Source organism: Heterodontus francisci, chromosome 6, assembly GCF_036365525.1.
Source record: "Heterodontus francisci isolate sHetFra1 chromosome 6, sHetFra1.hap1, whole genome shotgun sequence".
NCBI lineage: Eukaryota > Metazoa > Chordata > Chondrichthyes > Heterodontiformes > Heterodontidae > Heterodontus > Heterodontus francisci.
In genome coordinates, this window is record NC_090376.1 from 3,918,430 (window position 1) to 3,937,224 (window position 18,795).

Genomic DNA, 18,795 nt, shown 5'->3' on the forward strand with positions numbered 1-18,795 from the left:
TCAGTACTGACCCTCAGACACTTCAGCACTCCCTCAGTACTGACCCTCCGACAGTGCAGCACTCCCTCAGTACTGACCCTCCAACAGTGCAGCACTCCCTCAGTACTGACCCTCCGACAGTGCAGCACTCCTTTTGTACTGACCCTCTGACAGTGCAGCACTCCCTCAGTACTGACCCTCCGACAGTGCAGCACTCCTTTTGTACTGACCCTCGGACAGTGCAGCACTCCCTCAGTACTGACCCTCTGACAGTGCAGCACTTCATCAGTACTGACCCTCCGACAGTGCAGCACTCCCTCAGTACTGACCCTCCGACAGTGCAGCACTCCCTCAGTACTGACCCTCTGACAGTGCAGCACTCCCTCAGTATTGACCCTCCGACAGTGCAGCACTCCCTCAGTACTGACCCACTGACAGTGCAGCACTCCCTCAGTACTGACCCTCTGAAAGTGCAGCACTCAGTGACCCTCTGACAGTGCAGCACTCCCACAGTACTGACCTAACAACAGTGCAGCACTCCCTCATTACTGACCCTACGACAGTGCAGCACTCCCTCAGTACTGACCCTCCGACAGTGCAGTACTCCCTCAGTACTGACCCTCTGACAGTGCAGCACTCCCTCAGTACTGACCCTCCGACAGTGCAGCACTCCCTCAGTATTGACCCTCCGACAGTGCAGCACTCCCTCAGTACTGACCCTCTGACACTGCAGCACTCCCTCAGTTCTGATCCTCTGACAGTGCAGCACTCCCTCAGTACTGACCCTCTGACAGTGCAGCACTCCCTCAGTACTGACCCTCCGATAGTGCAGCACTCCCTCAGTACTGACCCTCTGACAGTGCAGCACTCCCACAGTACTGACCTAACAACAGTGCAGCACTCCCTCAGTGCTGACCCTCTGACAGTGCAGCACTCCCTCAGTACTGACCCTCCGAGAGTGCAGCGCTCCCTCAGTACTGACCCTCTGACAGTGCAGCGCTCCCTCAGTACTCAACCTCCGAGAGTGCAGCGCACCCTCAGTACTGAACCTCCGACAGTGCAGCACTCCCTCAGTACTGACCCTCTGACAGTGCAGCACTCCCTCAGTACTGACCCTCTGACAGTGCAGCACCGCCTCAGTACTGACCCTCCGACAGTGCAGCGCTCCCTCAGTACTCAACCTCCGAGAGTGCAGTACTCCCTCAGTACTGACCCTCCGACAGTGCAGCGCTCCCTCAGTACTCAACCTCCGAGAGTGCAGCGCACCCTCAGTACTGAACCTCCGACAGTGCAGCACTCCCTCAGTACTGACCCTCTGACAGTGCAGCACCCCCTCAGTACTGACCCTCCAACAGTGCAGCACTCCCTCAGTACTGACCCACTGACAGTGCAGCACTCCCTCAGTACTGACCTTCTGACAGCGCAGCACTCCCTCAGTACTGACCCTCCGACAGTGCAGCGCTCCCTCAGTACTGACATCCGACAGTGCAGCACTCCCTCAGTACTGACCCTCCAACAGTGCAGCACTCCCTCAGTACTGACCCTCCGACAGAGCAGCACTCCCTCTGTACTGACCCTCCGACAGTGCAGCACTCCCTCTGTACTGACCCTCTGACAGTGCAGCGCTCCCTCAGTACTGACACTCCGACAGTGCAGCACTCCCTCTGTACTGACGCTCTGACAGTGCAGCACTCCCTCAGTACTGACCCACTGACAGTGCAGCGCTCCCTCAGTACTGACCCACTGACAGTGCAGCACTCCCTCAGTACTGACCCTCCAACAGTGCAGCACTCCCTCAGTACTGACACTCCGACAGTGCAGCGCTCCCTCAGTACTGACCCACTGACAGTACAGCACCCCCTCAGTACTGATCCTCCAACAGTGCAGCACTCCCTCAGTACTGACACTCCGACAGTGCAGCGCTCCCTCAGTACTGACCCTCCGACAGTGCAGCACTCCCTCTGTACTGACGCTCTGACAGTGCAGCACCCCCTCAGCACTGAACCTCCGACAGTGCAGCGCTCCCTCAGTACTGACCCTCCGACAGTGCAGCGCTCCCTCAGTACTGACCCTCTGACAGTGCAGCACTCCCTCAGTACTGAACCTCCGACACTGCAGCACTCCCTCAGTACTGACCCTCCGACAGTGCAGCGCTCCCTCAGTACTGACCCTCCGACAGTGCAGCGCTCCCTCAGTACTGACCCTCTGACAGTGCAGAACTCCCTCAGTACTGACCCTCTGACAGTTCAGCACTCCCACAGTACTGACCCTCTGACAGTGCAGCACTCCCTCAGTACTGACCCTCCGACAGTGCAGCACTCCCTCAGTACTGACCCTCTGACACTGCAGCACTCCCTCAGTACTGATCCTCTGACAGTGCAGCACTCCCTCAGTACTGACCCTGTGACAGTGCAGCAACCCCTCAGTACTGACCCTCCGAAAGTACAGCACTCAATCAGTACTGACCCTCCGACAGTGCAGAACTCCCACAGTACTGACCCTCCGACAGTGCAGCACTCCCTCAGTACTGACCCTCCGACAGTGCAGCACTCCCTCAGTACTGACCCTCCGACAGTGCAGCACTCCCTCAGTACTGACATCCGACAGTGCAGCACTCCCTCAGTACTGACCCTCCAACAGTGCAGCACTCCCTCAGTACTGACCCTCCGACAGTGCAGCACTCCCTCTGTACTGACCCTCCGACAGTGCAGCACTCCCTCTGTACTGACGCTCTGACAGTGCAGCGCTCCCTCAGGACTGACCCTCCGACAGTGCAGCACTCCCTCTGTACTGACGCTCTGACAGTGCAGCACTCCCTCAGTACTGACCCACTGACAGTGCAGCGCTCCCTCAGTACTGACCCACTGACAGTGCAGCACTTCATCAGTACTGACCCACTGACAGTGCAGCACTCCCTCAGTACTGAACCTCTGAAAGTGCAGCACTCAGTGACCCTCTGACAGTGCAGCACTCCCACAGTACTGACCTAACAACAGTGCAGCACTCCCTCATTACTGACCCTACGACAGTGCAGCACTCCCTCAGTACTGACCCTCCGACAGTGCAGTACTCCCTCAGTACTGACCCTCTGACAGTGCAGCACTCCCTCAGTACTGACCCTCCGACAGTGCAGCACTCCCTCAGTATTGACCCTCCGACAGTGCAGCACTCCCTCAGTACTGACCCTCTGACACTGCAGCACTCCCTCAGTACTGATCCTCTGACAGTGCAGCACTCCCTCAGTACTGACCCTCTGACAGTGCAGCACTCCCTCAGTACTGACCCTCCGATAGTGCAGCACTCCCTCAGTACTGACCCTCTGACAGTGCAGCACTCCCACAGTACTGACCTAACAACAGTGCAGCACTCCCTCAGTGCTGACCCTCTGACAGTGCAGCACTCCCTCAGTACTGACCCTCCGACAGTGCAGCACTCCCTCAGTACTGACCCTCCGACAGTGCAGCACTCAGTGACCCTCTGACATTGCAGCACTCCCACAGTACTGACCTAACAACAGTGCAGCACTCCCTCAGTACTGACCCTATGACAGTGCAGCACTCCCTCAGTACTGACCCTCCGACAGTGCAGTACTCCCTCAGTACTGACCCTCTGACAGTGCAGCACTCCCTCAGTACTGACGCTCCGACAGTGTCGCACTCCCTCAGTACTGACCCTCCGACAGTGCAGCACTCCCTCAGTACTGACCCTCTGACACTGCAGCACTCCCTCAGTCCTGACCCTCCGACAGTGCAGCACTCCCTCAGTACTGACCCTCCGACAGTGCAGCACTCCTTTAGTACTGACCCTCTGACAGTGCAGCACTCCCTCAGTACTGACCCTCTGACAGTGCAGCACTCCCTCATTACTGACCCTCTGAAAGTGCAGCACTCAGTGACCCTCTGACAGTGCAGCACTCCCACAGTACTGACCTAACAACAGTGCAGCACTCCCTCATTACTGACCCTACGACAGTGCAGCACTCCCTCAGTACTGACCCTCCGACAGTGCAGTACTCCCTCAGTACTGACCCTCTGACAGTGCAGCACTCGCTCAGTACTGACCCTCCGACAGTGCAGCACTCCCTCAGTACTGACCCTCCGACAGTGCAGCACTCCCTCAGTACTGACCCTCTGACAGTGCAGCACTCCCTCAGTACTGAACCTCCGACTGTGCAGCACTCCCTCAGTACTGACCCTCTGACAGTGCAGCACTCCCTCAGCACTGACCCTCCGACAGTGCAGCACTCCCTCAGTACTGACTCTCCAACAGTGCAGCACTCCCTCAGTACTGACCCTCCAACAGTGCAGCAATCCCTCAGTACTGACCCTCCGACAGTGCAGCACTCCCTCAGTACTGAACCTCCGACAGTGCAGCACTCCCTCAGTACTGACCCTCCGACAGTGCAGCAGTCCCTCAGTACTGACCCTCTGACACTGCAGCACTCCCTCAGTACTGATCCTCTGACAGTGCAGCACTCCCTCAGTACTGACCCTCTGACAGTGCAGCACTCCCTCAGTACTGACCCTCCGACAGTACAGCACTCAGTGACCCTCTGACAGTTCAGCACTCCCTCAGTACTGACCCTCCGACAGTGCAGCACTCAGTGACCCTCTGACAGTGCAGCACTCCCTCAGTACTGACCCTCCGACAGTGCAGCACTCAGTGACCCTCTGACAGTGCAGCTCTCCCTCAGTACTGACACTCTGACAGTGCAGAACTCCCTCAGTACTGACCCTCCGACAGTACAGCACTCCCTCAGTACTGACCCTCCGACAGTGCAGCACTCAGTGACCCTCTGACAGTGCAGCTCTCCCTCAGTACTGACCCTCTGACAGTGCAGAACTCCCTCAGTGCTGACCCTCCGACAGTGCAGCACTCCCTCATTACTGACCCTACGACAGTGCAGCACTCCCTCAGTACTGACCCTCCGACAGTGCAGTACTCCCTCAGTACTGACCCTCTGACAGTGCAGCACTCCCTCAGTACTGACCCTCCGACAGTGCAGCACTCCCTCAGTACTGACCCTCCGACAGTGCAGCACTCCCTCAGTACTGACCCTCTGACAGTGCAGCACTCCCTCAGTACTGAACCTCCGACTGTGCAGCACTCCCTCAGTACTGACCCTCTGACAGTGCAGCACTCCCTCAGTACTGACCCTCCGACAGTGCAGCACTCCCTCAGTACTGACCCTCTGACAGTGCAGCACTCCCTCAGTACTGAACCTCCGACAGTGCAGCACTCCCTCAGTACTGACTCTCCAACCGTGCAGCACTCCCTCAGTACTGACCCTCCAACAGTGCAGCACTCCCTCAGTACTGACCCTCCGACAGTGCAGCACTCCCTCAGTACTGAACCTCCGACAGTGCAGCACTCCCTCAGTACTGACCCTCCGACAGTGCAGCAGTCCCTCAGTACTGACCCTCTGACACTGCAGCACTCCCTCAGTACTGATCCTCTGACAGTGCAGCACTCCCTCAGTACTGACCCTCTGACAGTGCAGCACTCCCTCAGTACTGACCCTCCGACAGTACAGCACTCAGTGACCCTCTGACAGTGCAGAACTCCCTCAGTACTGACCCTCTGACAGTTCAGCACTCCCTCAGTACTGACCCTCCGACAGTGCAGCACTCAGTGACCCTCTGACAGTGCAGCACTCCCTCAGTACTGACCCTCCGACAGTGCAGCACTCAGTGACCCTCTGACAGTGCAGCTCTCCCTCAGTACTGACACTCTGACAGTGCAGAACTCCCTCAGTACTGACCCTCCGACAGTACAGCACTCCCTCAGTACTGACCCTCCGACAGTGCAGCACTCAGTGACCCTCTGACAGTGCAGCTCTCCCTCAGTACTGACCCTCTGACAGTGCAGAACTCCCTCAGTGCTGACCCTCCGACAGTGCAGCACTCCCTCAGTAATGACCCTCCGACAGTGCAGCACTCCCTCAGTACTGACCCTCCGACAGTGCAGCACACCCTCATTACTGACCCTCTGACACTGCAGCACTCCGTCAGTACTGATCCTCTGACTGTGCAGCACTCCCTCAGTACTGACCCTGTGACAGTGCAGCACTCCCTCAGTACTGACCCTCCGACAGTGCAGCACTCACTGACCCTCTGACAGTGCAGAACTCCCTCAGTACTGACCGTCTGACAGTTCAGCACTCCCTCAGTACTGACCCTCAGACAGTGCAGCACTCCCTCAGTACTGACCCTCCGACAGTGCAGCACTCACTGACGCTCTGACAGTGCAGAACTCCCTCAGTACTGACCGTCTGACAGTTCAGCACTCCCTCAGTACTGACCCTCCGACAGTGCAGTACTCCCTCAGTACTGACCCTCTGACAGTGCAGCACTCCCTCAGTACTGACCCTCCGACAGTGCAGCACTCCCTCAGTACTGACCCTCTGACATTGCAGCACTCCCACAGTACTGACCTAACAACAGTGCAGCACTCCCTCAGTACTGACCCTATGACAGTGCAGCACTCCCTCAGTACTGACCCTCCGACAGTGCAGTACTCCCTCAGTACTGACCCTCTGACAGTGCAGCACTCTCTCAGTACTGACCCTCCGACAGTGCAGCACTCCCTCAGTACTGACCCTCCGACAGTGCCGCACTCCCTCAGTACTGACCCTCCGACAGTGCAGCACTCCCTCAGTACTGACCCTCTGACACTGCAGCACTCCCTCAGTACTGACCCTCCGACAGTGCAGCACTCCCTCAGTACTGACCCTCCGACAGTGCAGCACTCCTTTAGTACTGACCCTCTGACAGTGCAGCACTCCCTCAGTACTGACCCTCTGACAGTGCAGCACTCCCTCATTACTGACCCTCTGAAAGTGCAGCACTCAGTGACCCTCTGACAGTGCAGCACTCCCACAGTACTGACCTAACAACAGTGCAGCACTCCCTCATTACTGACCCTACGACAGTGCAGCACTCCCTCAGTACTGACCCTCCGACAGTGCAGTACTCCCTCAGTACTGACCCTCTGACAGTGCAGCACTCCCTCAGTACTGACCCTCCGACAGTGCAGCACTCCCTCAGTACTGACCCTCCGACAGTGCAGCACTCCCTCAGTACTGACCCTCTGACAGTGCAGCACTCCCTCAGTACTGAACCTCCGACTGTGCAGCACTCCCTCAGTACTGACCCTCTGACAGTGCAGCACTCCCTCAGTACTGACCCTCCGACAGTGCAGCACTCCCTCAGTACTGACCCTCTGACAGTGCAGCACTCGCTCAGTACTGAACCTCCGACAGTGCAGCACTCCCTCAGTACTGACTCTCCAACAGTGCAGCACTCCCTCAGTACTGACCCTCCAACAGTGCAGCACTCCCTCAGTACTGACCCTCCGACAGTGCAGCACTCCCTCAGTACTGAACCTCCGACAGTGCAGCACTCCCTCAGTACTGACCCTCCGACAGTGCAGCAGTCCCTCAGTACTGACCCTCTGACACTGCAGCACTCCCTCAGTACTGATCCTCTGACAGTGCAGCACTCCCTCAGTACTGACCCTCTGACAGTGCAGCACTCCCTCAGTACTGACCCTCCGACAGTGCAGCACTCCCTCAGTACTGACCCTCCGACAGTGCAGTACTCCCTCAGTACTGACCCTACGACAGTGCAGCACTCTCTCAGTACTGACCCTCCGACAGTGCAGCACTCCCTCAGTACTGACCCTCCGACAGTGCCGCACTCCCTCAGTACTGACCCTCCGACAGTGCAGCACTCCTTTAGTACTGACCCTCTGACAGTGCAGCATTTCCTCTGTACTGACCCTCGGACAGTGCAGCACTCCCTCAGTACTGACCCTCAGACACTGCAGCACTCCCTCAGTACTGACCCTCCGACAGTGCAGCACTCCCTCAGTACTGACCCTCCAACAGTGCAGCACTCCCTCAGTACTGACCCTCCGACAGTGCAGCACTCCTTTTGTACTGACCCTCTGACAGTGCAGCACTCCCTCAGTACTGACCCTCCGACAGTGCAGCACTCCTTTTGTACTGACCCTCTGACAGTGCAGCACTCCCTCAGTACTGACCCTCTGACAGTGCAGCACTTCATCAGTACTGACCCTCCGACAGTGCAGCACTCCCTCAGTACTGACCCTCTGACAGTTCAGCACTCCCTCAGTACTGACCCTCCGACAGTGCAGCACTCCTTTAGTACTGACCCTCTGACAGTGCAGCATTTCCTCTGTACTGACCCTCGGACAGTGCAGCACTCCCTCAGTACTGACCCTCAGACACTGCAGCACTCCCTCAGTACTGACCCTCCGACAGTGCAGCACTCCCTCAGTACTGACCCTCCAACAGTGCAGCACTCCCTCAGTACTGACCCTCCGACAGTGCAGCACTCCTTTTGTACTGACCCTCTGACAGTGCAGCACTCCCTCAGTACTGACCCTCCGACAGTGCAGCACTCCTTTTGTACTGACCCTCTGACAGTGCAGCACTCCCTCAGTACTGACCCTCTGACAGTGCAGCACTTCATCAGTACTGACCCTCCGACAGTGCAGCACTCCCTCAGTACTGACCCTCCGACAGTGCAGCACTCCCTCAGTACTGACCCTCTGACAGTGCAGCACTCCCTCAGTATTGACCCTCCGACAGTGCAGCACTCCCTCAGTACTGACCCACTGACAGTGCAGCACTCCCTCAGTACTGACCCTCTGAAAGTGCAGCACTCAGTGACCCTCTGACAGTGCAGCACTCCCACAGTACTGACCTAACAACAGTGCAGCACTCCCTCATTACTGACCCTACGACAGTGCAGCACTCCCTCAGTACTGACCCTCCGACAGTGCAGTACTCCCTCAGTACTGACCCTCTGACAGTGCAGCACTCCCTCAGTACTGACCCTCCGACAGTGCAGCACTCCCTCAGTATTGACCCTCCGACAGTGCAGCACTCCCTCAGTACTGACCCTCTGACACTGCAGCACTCCCTCAGTTCTGATCCTCTGACAGTGCAGCACTCCCTCAGTACTGACCCTCTGACAGTGCAGCACTCCCTCAGTACTGACCCTCCGATAGTGCAGCACTCCCTCAGTACTGACCCTCTGACAGTGCAGCACTCCCACAGTACTGACCTAACAACAGTGCAGCACTCCCTCAGTGCTGACCCTCTGACAGTGCAGCACTCCCTCAGTACTGACCCTCCGACAGTGCAGCACTCCCTCAGTACTGACCCTCCGACAGTGCAGCACTCAGTGACCCTCTGACATTGCAGCACTCCCACAGTACTGACCTAACAACAGTGCAGCACTCCCTCAGTACTGACCCTATGACAGTGCAGCACTCCCTCAGTACTGACCCTCCGACAGTGCAGTACTCCCTCAGTACTGACCCTCTGACAGTGCAGCACTCTCTCAGTACTGACCCTCCGACAGTGCAGCACTCCCTCAGTACTGACCCTCCGACAGTGCCGCACTCCCTCAGTACTGACCCTCCGACAGTGCAGCACTCCCTCAGTACTGACCCTCTGACACTGCAGCACTCCCTCAGTACTGACCCTCCGACAGTGCAGCACTCCCTCAGTACTGACCCTCCGACAGTGCAGCACTCCTTTAGTACTGACCCTCTGACAGTGCAGCACTCCCTCAGTACTGACCCTCTGACAGTGCAGCACTCCCTCATTACTGACCCTCTGAAAGTGCAGCACTCAGTGACCCTCTGACAGTGCAGCACTCCCACAGTACTGACCTAACAACAGTGCAGCACTCCCTCATTACTGACCCTACGACAGTGCAGCACTCCCTCAGTACTGACCCTCCGACAGTGCAGTACTCCCTCAGTACTGACCCTCTGACAGTGCAGCACTCCCTCAGTACTGACCCTCCGACAGTGCAGCACTCCCTCAGTACTGACCCTCCGACAGTGCAGCACTCCCTCAGTACTGACCCTCTGACAGTGCAGCACTCCCTCAGTACTGAACCTCCGACTGTGCAGCACTCCCTCAGTACTGACCCTCTGACAGTGCAGCACTCCCTCAGTACTGACCCTCCGACAGTGCAGCACTCCCTCAGTACTGACCCTCTGACAGTGCAGCACTCCCTCAGTACTGAACCTCCGACAGTGCAGCACTCCCTCAGTACTGACTCTCCAACAGTGCAGCACTCCCTCAGTACTGACCCTCCAACAGTGCAGCACTCCCTCAGTACTGACCCTCCGACAGTGCAGCACTCCCTCAGTACTGAACCTCCGACAGTGCAGCACTCCCTCAGTACTGACCCTCCGACAGTGCAGCAGTCCCTCAGTACTGACCCTCTGACACTGCAGCACTCCCTCAGTACTGATCCTCTGACAGTGCAGCACTCCCTCAGTACTGACCCTCTGACAGTGCAGCACTCCCTCAGTACTGACCCTCCGACAGTACAGCACTCAGTGACCCTCTGACAGTGCAGAACTCCCTTAGTACTGACCCTCTGACAGTTCAGCACTCCCTCAGTACTGACCCTCCGACAGTGCAGCACTCAGTGACCCTCTGACAGTGCAGCACTCCCTCAGTACTGACCCTCCGACAGTGCAGCACTCAGTGACCCTCTGACAGTGCAGCTCTCCCTCAGTACTGACACTCTGACAGTGCAGAACTCCCTCAGTACTGACCCTCCGACAGTACAGCACTCCCTCAGTACTGACCCTCCGACAGTGCAGCACTCAGTGACCCTCTGACAGTGCAGCTCTCCCTCAGTACTGACCCTCTGACAGTGCAGAACTCCCTCAGTGCTGACCCTCCGACAGTGCAGCACTCCCTCAGTAATGACCCTCCGACAGTGCAGCACTCCCTCAGTACTGACCCTCCGACAGTGCAGCACACCCTCATTACTGACCCTCTGACACTGCAGCACTCCGTCAGTACTGATCCTCTGACTGTGCAGCACTCCCTCAGTACTGACCCTGTGACAGTGCAGCACTCCCTCAGTACTGACCCTCCGACAGTGCAGCACTCACTGACCCTCTGACAGTGCAGAACTCCCTCAGTACTGACCGTCTGACAGTTCAGCACTCCCTCAGTACTGACCCTCAGACAGTGCAGCACTCCCTCAGTACTGACCCTCCGACAGTGCAGCACTCACTGACCCTCTGACAGTGCAGAACTCCCTCAGTACTGACCGTCTGACAGTTCAGCACTCCCTCAGTACTGACCCTCCGACAGTGCAGTACTCCCTCAGTACTGACCCTCTGACAGTGCAGCACTCCCTCAGTACTGACCCTCCGACAGTGCAGCACTCCCTCAGTACTGACCCTCCGACAGTGCAGCACTCCCTCAGTACTGACCCTCTGACAGTGCAGCACTCCCTCAGTACTGACCCTCTGACAGTACAGCACTCCCTCAGTACTGAACCTCCGACTGTGCAGCACTCCCTCAGTACTGACCCTCTGACAGTGCAGCACTCCCTCAGTACTGACCCTCCGACAGTGCAGCACTCCCTCAGTACTGACCCTCTGACAGTGCAGCACTCCCTCAGTACTGAACCTCCGACAGTGCAGCACTCCCTCAGTACTGACTCTCCAACAGTGCAGCACTCCCTCAGTACTGACCCTCCAACAGTGCAGCACTCCCTCAGTACTGACCCTCCGACAGTGCAGCACTCCCTCAGTACTGAACCTCCGACAGTGCAGCACTCCCTCAGTACTGACCCTCCGACAGTGCAGCAGTCCCTCAGTACTGACCCTCTGACACTGCAGCACTCCCTCAGTACTGATCCTCTGACAGTGCAGCACTCCCTCAGTACTGACCCTCTGACAGTGCAGCACTCCCTCAGTACTGACCCTCCGACAGTACAGCACTCAGTGACCCTCTGACAGTGCAGAACTCCCTCAGTACTGACCCTCTGACAGTTCAGCACTCCCTCAGTACTGACCCTCCGACAGTGCAGCACTCAGTGACCCTCTGACAGTGCAGCACTCCCTCAGTACTGACCCTCCGACAGTGCAGCACTCAGTGACCCTCTGACAGTGCAGCTCTCCCTCAGTACTGACACTCTGACAGTGCAGAACTCCCTCAGTACTGACCCTCCGACAGTACAGCACTCCCTCAGTACTGACCCTCCGACAGTGCAGCACTCAGTGACCCTCTGACAGTGCAGCTCTCCCTCAGTACTGACCCTCTGACAGTGCAGAACTCCCTCAGTGCTGACCCTCCGACAGTGCAGCACTCCCTCAGTAATGACCCTCCGACAGTGCAGCACTCCCTCAGTACTGACCCTCCGACAGTGCAGCACACCCTCATTACTGACCCTCTGACACTGCAGCACTCCGTCAGTACTGATCCTCTGACTGTGCAGCACTCCCTCAGTACTGACCCTGTGACAGTGAAGCACTCCCTCAGTACTGACCCTCCGACAGTGCAGCACTCACTGACCCTCTGACAGTGCAGAACTCCCTCAGTACTGACCGTCTGACAGTTCAGCACTCCCTCAGTACTGACCCTCAGACAGTGCAGCACTCCCTCAGTACTGACCCTCCAACAGTGCAGCACTCCCTCAGTACTGATCCTCCGACAGTACAGCACTCCCTCAGTACTGACCCTCCGTCAGTGCAGCACTCAGTGACCCTCTGACAGTGCAGAACTCCCTCAGTACTGACCCTCCAACAGTGCAGTACTCGGTGACCCTCTGACAGTGCAGAACTCCCTCAATACTGACCCTCCGACAGTACAGCACTCCCTCAGTCCTGACCCTCCGACAGTGCAGCACTCAGTGACCTTCTGACAGTGCAGCACACCCTCAGTACTGACCCTCCGACAGTGCAGCACTCAATGACCCTCTGACAGTGCAGCACTCCCACAGTACTGACCTAACAACAGTGCAGCACTCCCTCAGTACTGACCCTACGACAGTGCAGCACTCCCTCAGTACTGACCCTCCGACAGTGCAGTACTCCCTCAGTACTGACCCTCTGACAGTGCAGCACTCTCTCAGTACTGACCCTCCGACAGTGCAGCACTCCCTCAGTACTGACCCTCCGACAGTGCAGCATTTCCTCTGTACTGACCCTCGGACAGTGCAGCACTCCCTCAGTACTGACCCTCAGACACTGCAGCACTCCCTCAGTACTGACCCTCCGACAGTGCAGCACTCCCTCAGTACTGACCCTCCAACAGTGCAGCACTCCCTCAGTACTGACCCTCCGACAGTGCAGCACTCCTTTTGTACTGACCCTCTGACAGTGCAGCACTCCCTCAGTACTGACCCTCCGACAGTGCAGCACTCCTTTTGTACTGACCCTCTGACAGTGCAGCACTCCCTCAGTACTGACCCTCTGACAGTGCAGCACTTCATCAGTACTGACCCTCCGACAGTGCAGCACTCCCTCAGTACTGACCCTCCGACAGTGCAGCACACCCTCATTACTGACCCTCTGACACTGCAGCACTCCGTCAGTACTGATCCTCTGACTGTGCAGCACTCCCTCAGTACTGACCCTGTGACAGTGAAGCACTCCCTCAGTACTGACCCTCCGACAGTGCAGCACTCACTGACCCTCTGACAGTGCAGAACTCCCTCAGTACTGACCGTCTGACAGTTCAGCACTCCCTCAGTACTGACCCTCAGACAGTGCAGCACTCCCTCAGTACTGACCCTCCAACAGTGCAGCACTCCCTCAGTACTGATCCTCCGACAGTACAGCACTCCCTCAGTACTGACCCTCCGTCAGTGCAGCACTCAGTGACCCTCTGACAGTGCAGAACTCCCTCAGTACTGACCCTCCAACAGTGCAGTACTCGGTGACCCTCTGACAGTGCAGAACTCCCTCAATACTGACCCTCCGACAGTACAGCACTCCCTCAGTCCTGACCCTCCGACAGTGCAGCACTCAGTGACCTTCTGACAGTGCAGCACACCCTCAGTACTGACCCTCCGACAGTGCAGCACTCAATGACCCTCTGACAGTGCAGCACTCCCACAGTACTGACCTAACAACAGTGCAGCACTCCCTCAGTACTGACCCTACGACAGTGCAGCACTCCCTCAGTACTGACCCTCCGACAGTGCAGTACTCCCTCAGTACTGACCCTCTGACAGTGCAGCACTCTCTCAGTACTGACCCTCCGACAGTGCAGCACTCCCTCAGTACTGACCCTCCGACAGTGCAGCATTTCCTCTGTACTGACCCTCGGACAGTGCAGCACTCCCTCAGTACTGACCCTCAGACACTGCAGCACTCCCTCAGTACTGACCCTCCGACAGTGCAGCACTCCCTCAGTACTGACCCTCCAACAGTGCAGCACTCCCTCAGTACTGACCCTCCGACAGTGCAGCACTCCTTTTGTACTGACCCTCTGACAGTGCAGCACTCCCTCAGTACTGACCCTCCGACAGTGCAGCACTCCTTTTGTACTGACCCTCTGACAGTGCAGCACTCCCTCAGTACTGACCCTCTGACAGTGCAGCACTTCATCAGTACTGACCCTCCGACAGTGCAGCACTCCCTCAGTACTGACCCTCCGACAGTGCAGCACTCCCTCAGTACTGACCCTCTGACAGTGCAGCACTCCCTCAGTATTGACCCTCCGACAGTGCAGCACTCCCTCAGTACTGACCCACTGACAGTGCAGCACTCCCTCAGTACTGACCCTCTGAAAATGCAGCACTCAGTGACCCTCTGACAGTGCAGCACTCCCACAGTACTGACCTAACAACAGTGCAGCACTCCCTCATTACTGACCCTACGACAGTGCAGCACTCCCTCAGTACTGACCCTCCGACAGTGCAGTACTCCCTCAGTACTGACCCTCTGACAGTGCAGCACTCCCTCAGTACTGACCCTCCGACAGTGCAGCACTCCCTCAGTATTGACCCTCCGACAGTGCAGCACTCCCTCAGTACTGACCCTCTGACACTGCAGCACTCCCTCAGTACTGATCCTCTGACAGTGCAGCACTCCCTCAGTACTGACCCTCTGACAGTGCAGCACTCCCTCAGTACTGACCCTCCGATAGTGCAGCACTCCCTCAGTACTGACCCTCTGACAGTGCAGCACTCCCACAGTACTGACCTAACAACAGTGCAGCACTCCCTCAGTGCTGACCCTCTGACAGTGCAGCACTCCCTCAGTACTGACCCTCCGACAGTGCAGCACTCCCTCAGTACTGACCCTCTGACACTGCAGCACTCCCTCAGTACTGATCCTCTGACAGTGCAGCACTCCCTCAGTACTGACCCTCTGACAGTGCAGCACTCCCTCAGTACTGACCCTCTGACAGTTCAGCACTCCCTCAGTACTGGCCCTCCGACAGTGCAGCACTCCCTCAGTACTGACCCTCTGACACTGCAGCACTCCCTCAGTACTGATCCTCGGATAGTGCAGCACTCCCTCAGTACTGACCCTCTGACAGTGCAGCACTCCCTCAGTACTGACCCGCCGACAATGCAGCACTCCCTCAGTACGTAGGGATACTTTAAGGATGGGCATAGCCAGCGACACCCACAACTCCCGACCGAATTTTAAAAAATGTACTGGGGTGTCAGAACAGATATTTGATCTCAAGTCCTGGAGTGGGACTTGATCCCACAGCCTCCTGGTTTAAAGGGGAGAATTACCCTTCTGGTTCTTTTGCCAATTGCCTTAAATCTGTCACCTTTGGTTGCTGACCCTCCTGCCACTGGGAACAGTTTCTCCTTATTTACTCTATTAAAATCCTTCATAATTTTGAACAACTCTATTAAATCTCCCCTTCGTCCCTCTCTGCTCCAGGGAGAACTATTGCAGCTTTCCCTTCTCCACATAACTGAAATTCCCTCATCCCTGGAACCATTCTAGTCAATGTCCTCTCCACCAGTACGGGTCTGCTGGCCGAATGGCCTCCTGCAGGGCTGTCTCATTCAGTGATTCTATGAATATTGTCCAATGCCTTGACATTGTTCCCAAAGTTCATTGCCCAGAATTTGACCTTTCTGAATCTTGCCATCAGTCACTCCTCGCCTGGTTGACCCTGTCCTTACCATGCTTGCTGCACATCTTTGCTCGGCCACGTGAGTCTACAGTTGTGAGCCGTGGTCTTGTCCGACCTCTGGAAGGGGTGAAGCAGGTTGTAGACGGGATATGGGATCATGATGACAATGGACAGGAGCCAAGTGGCTGCAATGACTCGGTAAGCGTGAGATCGGGTCTGCCAGACACGGGACTTTAATGGGTTGCAGATGGCACTGTAGCGTTCAATGGCGATGGCCACCAGGCTGAAGGTGGAAACGCTGACCGAGATACCTGGAAGAAAGGTGGACCGTTAGTTCCAAGGAATACTGGCCCTAGCAGTAACAAAACATCCGGAGTCAGGGTTCCTGCAGCAACACCCATCAAAAACAAAATGTCACACAAACTCCCGGCTCCTCTCCCCTCCATTGCCCCCTCACACTTTCCCCAAATAGAGCCTGGGGGCCGCATTTAGGATCCGCCAATGATGAGAAAAATAGAGGTAGCGATGAACCCTTAGATTCATTCACAAGGAAATGCAATTAGATTCGCTGCAGATCCCAGCCTGTTCCAGAAACCTCACAATTCTCTATCCATCCACTAAACGGCCATAATATTCAGGCATATTTTCCAACAGGACAGTTCATGCAGCCCAGCATTGCACAGCGTGAACCCCAATATTACACAGCAAACCAAAATTATACAGTGTGAACCCCAATATTACACAGCAAACCAAAATTATACAGTGTGAACCCCAATATTACACAGCAAACCAAAATTACACAGCGTGAACCGCAATATTACACAGCAAACCAAAATTACACAGTGTGAATCCCAATATTACACAGCAAACCAAAATTACACAGTGTGAACCCCAATATTACACAGCAAACCAAAATTACACAGTGTGAACCCCAATATTACACAGCAACCCAAAATTACACAGTGTGAACCCCAATATTACACAGCAAACCAAACACTACACAGTGTGAACCCCAATATTACACAGCAAACAAAAATTACACAGTGTGAACCCCAATATTACACAGCAAACCAAAATTACACAGTGTGAACCCCAATATTACACAGCAAACCAAACACTACACAGTGTGAACCCCAATATTACACAGCAAACCAAAATTACACAGTGTGAACCCCAATATTATACAGCAAACCAAAATTACACAGTGTGAACCCCAATATTACACAGCAAACCAAAATTACACAGTGTGAACCCCAATATTACACAGCAAACCAAACACTACACAGTGTGAAGCCCAACATTACACAGCAAACCAAACACTACACAGTGTGAACCCCAATATTACACAGCAAACCAAACACTACACAGTGTGAACCCCAATATTACACAGCAAACCAAAATTACACAGCGTGAACCCCAATATTACACAGCAAACCAAACACTACACAGTGTGAACCCCAATATTACACAGCAAACCAAAATTACACAGTGTGAACCCCAATATTACACAGCAAACCAAAACTACACAGCGTGAACCCCAATATTACACAGCAAAGCAAACACTACACAGTGTGAACCCCAATATTACACAGCAAACCAAACACTACACAGTGTGAACCCCAATATTACACAGCAAACCAAAATTACCCAGTGTGAACCCCAATATTACACAGCAAACCAAAACTACACAGCGTGAACCCCAATATTACACAGTGAACCAAACACTACACAGTGTGAACCCAATATTGCACACAAACCAAACATTACACAGTCTGAACCCCGATATTACACAGCAAACCAAAGAATACACAGTGTGGACCCCAACATTACTCTGTGTGAACCCCAAAATTACACAGCAAACCAAACGTTACAGTATGAACCCCAAAATTACCCAGTGAATCAAACACTACACCGTGTGAACCCCGATATTACACAGTGTGAACCCCAACATTACAGTGAACTAAACACTATAATGTGTGAACCCCAACATTACACAGTGAACTAAACAATACAGTGTGAACCCCGATATTACACAGTGAACCAAACACTACACAGTGCGAACCCCAATATTACACAGTGTGAACCCCAACATTACAGTGAACTAAACACTACAATGCGTGAACCCCAACATTACACAGTGAGCCAAACACTACAGTGTGAACCCCGATATTACACAGGAAGCCAAAAAGTACACAGTGTGAACCCCGATATTACGAAGTGAACCAAACAATACACAGTGCGAACCCCAATATTACACATACGAATCCCATTACACAGCGAACCAAATACTACACGGTGTGAACCCCAATATTACACAGTGTGAACCCCAACATTACACATTGTGTACCCCAACATTACACAATATGAATTCCAACATTACATAGTGAAACAAACACTACACAGTGTGAACCCCAACATTGCAAAGTATGAACCTTAACATTACAGTGAACGAAACACAACAGTGTGAACCCCAACATTACACAGTGAATCCCAACACTACACAGTATGAACCCCAAGTTGCACAGTGAACCTAACATTACACAGTGTGAACCCCAACAATACACAGCAAACCAAACAATACGCAGCGTGAATCCCAACACTACACAGGATGAACCCCAAGTTGCACAGTGAACCTAACATTACACAGTGTGAACCCCAACAATACACAGCAAACCAAACAATACGCAGCGTGAATCCCAACACTACACAGTATGAACCCCAAGTTGCACAGTGAACCTAACATTACACAGTGTGAACCCCAACAATACACAGCAAACCAAACAATACGCAGCGTGAAGCCCAACATTACACAGTGTGAACCCCAACATTACACAGCAAACCAAATACTACACAGTGTGAACCCCAACATTACACATTGCGAATCCCAACATTACACAGTGTTAACCCCAACATTA

The 18,795-nt window shown here is 54.9% G+C and overlaps 1 protein-coding gene across 1 annotated transcript in view; it reads right to left on the minus strand.

Moving 5' to 3' along the window:
- The window catches only part of LOC137371062 (cholecystokinin receptor-like), a 74,985-nt gene that overhangs the window by 45,582 nt on the left and 10,608 nt on the right, over positions 1–18,795 (minus strand). Inside the window, exon 5 of the mRNA XM_068032962.1 lies at positions 15,930–16,191. Within this exon, the coding sequence (XP_067889063.1) occupies positions 15,930–16,191 (262 nt within the window). The remainder of the gene's footprint in view (positions 1–15,929; positions 16,192–18,795) is intronic.